Source organism: Macrobrachium nipponense, chromosome 7 (genome assembly GCF_015104395.2).
Source record: "Macrobrachium nipponense isolate FS-2020 chromosome 7, ASM1510439v2, whole genome shotgun sequence".
Lineage (NCBI taxonomy): Eukaryota > Metazoa > Arthropoda > Malacostraca > Decapoda > Palaemonidae > Macrobrachium > Macrobrachium nipponense.
In genome coordinates this window covers 39,264,663-39,269,662 of record NC_061109.1, presented here as the reverse complement: position 1 = coordinate 39,269,662, position 5,000 = coordinate 39,264,663, and the positions used below count along the sequence as shown (strand labels likewise).

At 37.0% G+C, this 5,000-nt stretch overlaps 1 protein-coding gene across 1 annotated transcript in view; it reads right to left on the bottom strand.

Moving 5' to 3' along the window:
• LOC135217165 (uncharacterized) overlaps positions 1-3,866 on the bottom strand; it is a gene marked incomplete at its 5' end in the record, with an annotated part of 12,107 nt that extends 8,241 nt beyond the window's left edge. The window contains 2 exon segments of the mRNA XM_064252885.1: positions 2,514-2,713; positions 3,709-3,866. Of these exon segments, the coding sequence (XP_064108955.1) occupies positions 2,514-2,713; positions 3,709-3,866 (358 nt within the window).
• Positions 3,867-5,000: the final 1,134 nt, after the last annotated feature.

The following is a 5,000-nucleotide window of genomic DNA, read 5'->3' as shown; positions in this document are numbered from 1 at the left end:
TCCCTCATTGGTCCCTCCATTCTCTGTGCTTCACCCATCTCCTCTCTCTCATTTTCAGTATTTAACAGTTGTTCAAAATACTGTCGCCATCTCTTTCTTATGTCTTCCTCCCTGTACAATATATTTCCATCACTATCCTTGATGGCACTCAATTTACCCACATCCTGTCTCTGCCTTTTCCTCAAGTTTGAAATCTTATAGATATCCTTTTCTCCTTCTCTTGTCCCTAGTCTCTCATTCAACTGCTTTGCCGCCCTTCCCATAGCCATACCTACCCTCCTTCTCGCCTCTCTTTCCTCTTCTCTGTACCTTTCTTCTGCACCCTGTGCATGCCTTACTTTCCAGTCCTTAAATGCTTTTGATTTTCTTTTAATTGATTCTTGCACCCCTCCATTCCACCAAAATTTTTCTCCTCTCAACGCTTCATGGCCACTGGTTTTTCCCACCAGTTCCTCTGCTTCCCCACACATTTCTCTCATTTATGTCCATATATTTTCCACTCTATTACCCTGTCCAAATTCTACGTTCCCCTTTCCAGATGTTTCTCTCTCAAAGTCCTCCTAAATTGCTCCCCCTTTCCTCCTTTAAGGTCCCAAATCTTAATTCTAGATCTTCTCTTTCTCTTCTTGGGTTTCCTACCTCTCATTTTAAAATCCATCACCACCAACCTATGCTGTTTAACACACACTTCTCCCAATATCACTTTGCAGTTTGTCACATTGCTTTTGTCGACTTCTATAACCAGGATGTAATCTATTTGGCTCTGCACTCCTCCACTTTCATAAGTTATCAAGTACTTATCTAACTTCTGAAATCATGTGTTCATACAGCCCAGTTCAAAACTCTGAGCCATCTCCAATAAATAATTTCCATTATTTCTAATTCCAAACCCATGGCCTCCGTGTTCCTCCTCATACCCATCTCTTCTCTTTCCCACCCTGCCATTCATATCAGCTCCTATAATTAGTTTCTCCTCCTCTTTCACTGTTCTAATGGCAGCCTCAAACTCTTGTCTAAATAATTCTTTGTCTTGCTCCTGGCAACCCATCTGAGGAGTGTATGCTGATATTATATTTACTACCTAGTCCTCTATTATTATCGGAATATTTAAGGGCCTATCATTTACTCTCCTTACTTTTACCACTTATCCCTTCCAGTTGTTACTTACTCTAATTCCAACTCCATTTCTTCCCTATCGTGACCCACTGCAATAGAGCTTATAACCATTTCCTATCTCTCTAGTTCCACTCCCTTTCTACCTAGTCTCCTGCATACACATCTACTATCTCCCTCAGTTTACAAGTTAGAGTACCTATGTTCCATGTACCTGCTCTTATCTTCCACTCTTTCACTAACTTCTGTATTTTCCTCTGCTCTCAAGCAAACATTTACTCAGATGAAGACTGGGGGAAGCTTGCATAATATAAGTGGGGCATGTCCACAGTTCTATTGTTATCATTTTCAATTATCACTACAATGGCTAAAGCTTCCGAAGGTCTGTCTGAAGTGGAATGAGAATAATGCAAACAAGAACTATAGAAACAACTTCGGTTACGTATTTTTACTCCTAAACTATTCCATATAGTTTGTCTCTTGGGCAGATGGAAATCTGAACTAGGCATATTCACATCTGAAGACTAAGTAAATCCATAACCCTTTTTGAAGCACCAGATGTAGAGTACAGTAATTACTATTTGGAAGGTGGTGGGAGCAACACAGAGGTATGGTGGCAAACAGGTTTTTTTTCCCTTTTCAGCATTGATAATTTTAAACACTATTTCAATATGTTTCCATTAAAGATAGCACATTAAAAATAGTCTAGCTTCCATTGTTCAGAAATGAAATTTCATAGATCTTCCTCAAAGCTTCATTCTACATACTAATAACTGACCTCATTTTAAGTCTGTCACAGACAACAGCAGAAACAGCATTATGGTAAATTTCCACAGGTTATTCTTCAGCTCACATTTGAAAATATATGTTTTGGTTCTTAGATTTGTTTGTAATTGTACAAAGTGAAGGCCAAGTATTTCATCACAAGAATCTGTAAAAGTTCTAGTGGCAAAACTAGAATCTTATGAGACAAGGATTCGGTTTGTACTGTGTTGCAGAAATATGCAAAGTTCAGCAATATATCTAAATGTTCATGGATTCTGTAGCCTTACAGAAATTTGCAATAACTTGATCCAATTAACATTGTCAACTCTCACTTGGTTGGCAAATGTATAGTTCAGGGTTCAGAACCAAAAAAAGTAATTCATATTTTCTGCAATAAGTGACTTGTTACATTAACACAAACTACAGTATTGGGACAGACTGTGAACATTTAAGGTCAATTAGTTCCAAGTTACCATTTTGAAATAATATGCATACCATATTATTTCATGTTAACTTCAAATGTCATGTTAACTTCATTCATTGCCATTCTGGCAATGAATGAAGTTAACATGACATTTGAGAAATTTATCAGGAATGTAATTTTCATGACAATTTCAATAACATTATTTATTTACCTGGTACCATCTCCTTCCTTGATGATCTGTGGTATTGTAATGGTTATAGATGTATTAGTTGTATCTTTAACTGATATAGATCCAGAAAACACAGGGGCAGGCATTGTTGCCAATTCCTTTGTTGCCTTCTCTCCACAAAAATTCACATTGCAACACCATGATTGAGTCTTGATGATTACTCCTGGTTGAATGTCTTGAAACTGCAAAAGGATTTAAATACTATCTAATATAAATCACTTTGTTAAAAAGAATCATTCTATCATAATTCTATAATCGTGCATCAAAATTCTGTTGTCATTTGAATCACTGAGCAAAGTATACTAAATTCATGTTTACATACTTTGCTATCATTGCACTCTTCACTTTTACCTAGTCTAGTGGGCATAAAATCCATGAAGTATCCTAGATACAATTATCAAAGGATTAGATTTGAAAATCTGAGTTGGAAGAAAACACATTTACATTTAAATTTAAATAAAAGAACAAAGATACATAGTTATGAGTGATTCAAAGACAATTCTCCCAAACTTTTTTATTATTAGTACAGTGGACCCCCTTGTTTGTGGGGGATGCGTACCAGACCACTCTCCCCCCCACAAGAATAGCTAGAATCTGCGAATACTCCTATAAAAATGCTTAAAACAGCCTATTTAGTTAGTTGAAACCTAGAAAAACCCACTAAAAATACTTATACCTATTGTTTTTAATAGTCTTATTAAATGTGCATCTAATCATGAAACTGATATGAAAATACAGTAATTTGTTGACAATTCTCATAGAAAAATACAGCGAATGCGCGAATTTCCCGCGAATAATGGGTAGATATAGTCCATTGATAAATTCCTGAATATGTGAGTCAGCGAATGTTGAGACCACAATACAGAGGCTCCACTGTACTATTTTCTTGATTCTACACTTTCTGCCTGCCTGATCTGTAATCACAGATTGCTTAAGAACTACGAGTAAGAATCTCCTCATGAGAGAGATTTGAGCCAGTTTACAATCAGGTTTCCTTTTGAATGATATTGTTTCATGAATCAGTTTTAATGATATCAAGCCTACACTAGTTTATTTCTTTTTAAGAAATAAAACTGCTTCTCCATCCCATTTTAAAAGCCGGCAGTTTTCTTCGCTAGCAAAGTAACAATATGCAAACACTTTCTTGTCATTATGTTTGAATATTTGAATTACTTACAGGGCAGGTCACGTACTCATCTTCTCTGTACATCTGGTCACAGCGTTCTTGCCCCATAATTAAACTGCAATTCAAAAGTTGACCACCTGGTTGTTTTGGAGGAAGAATAATCACTGAGGAGTTTTCCTCTTCTAGAAGAATTTCTGGAGTACTTGGTCCTTGAAACAAAAATAAAAACAATGGTGAAAGATCTTTACATCTAATAAGAATCAATTCAAGTAATATAATTACCACTACATCCATAGCTAAACTTCTGGAACTAAATCTCGAAATCCCTGGCACTTTGATTTTGTCTGTAATACAAATACACCTGACATCATTCAAAAGTCAGCCAGTAAAACTTATGGCAACATCTCTGACCAAGTGTTAACAAAAAACAAATGTTCATGTACATTTTTATAAAAAATAAAAATAAAAAGGAACACCTCAGGTTGCATTGTTGATTTATTTCATGGCTCATGACTTAAGCTGGAAAGGACTACAAGTTAAATAAACCTAAACTCACTATTACACTCCTAAAGGCAACGCATTACCCTCTTCTCTATAAATAAAAATGTAAATGTTTGTTTGTTCAAAATCTTAAATTTCCGAAAGTTCTTTGAATTTTTTGACACAACAGTGCATTCGAATACGCGTGTTTTCATAATGGGGTTTCATCCTACCTGCCCCCCTCCGAAGGGGCGGGTGTGAGAAGGGATTCCCTGAAACGGAGGTGGTTATGCCGTAGACTTGATTACTTTTACGAATTTATCATACATAATTGAGAAGGGGGTTGACAGAAAGAGAATGAGAGGGAGAGGAAGTGAGAGAGAGTAGACGGGGTGTGTCAGAGAGAGAGAGAGAGAGAGAGAGAGAGAGAGAGAGAGAGAGAGAGAGAGAGAGAGTTAGTATTAGTGAGAAGGAAGAGAGAAAAAGACAGTGATTGTTGGAGAGAGAAAGAGAGTAAGAGAAAGGAGCGAGAGGGAGAGGGAGAGGAAGAGAGAGAAAGAGTAGAGGGGTGTTAGGTAGGAGAAAGATGGAAAAATGTGAGTGAAAGAGAGAGAGAGAGGCAGAGACAGAGAAGAGTGGTTGTTTTGGAGAAAGACAGAGAGAGAGAGAGAGAGTTGGTATTAGTGAGAAGAAAGAAGGAAAAAGGAAGTGATGGTTGGGAAGAAAAGAGAAAGAGAGAGTAAGAGAAAGGAGCTTCCTCTTTTCTTTCTTTGCCATTTAACCAGACTGAGCCACAGCAACGCGTGGCTGGCTACAGCTAGTTATTAATGAAATAAGCTGTTCAATGGTTCAATATTTTTCTG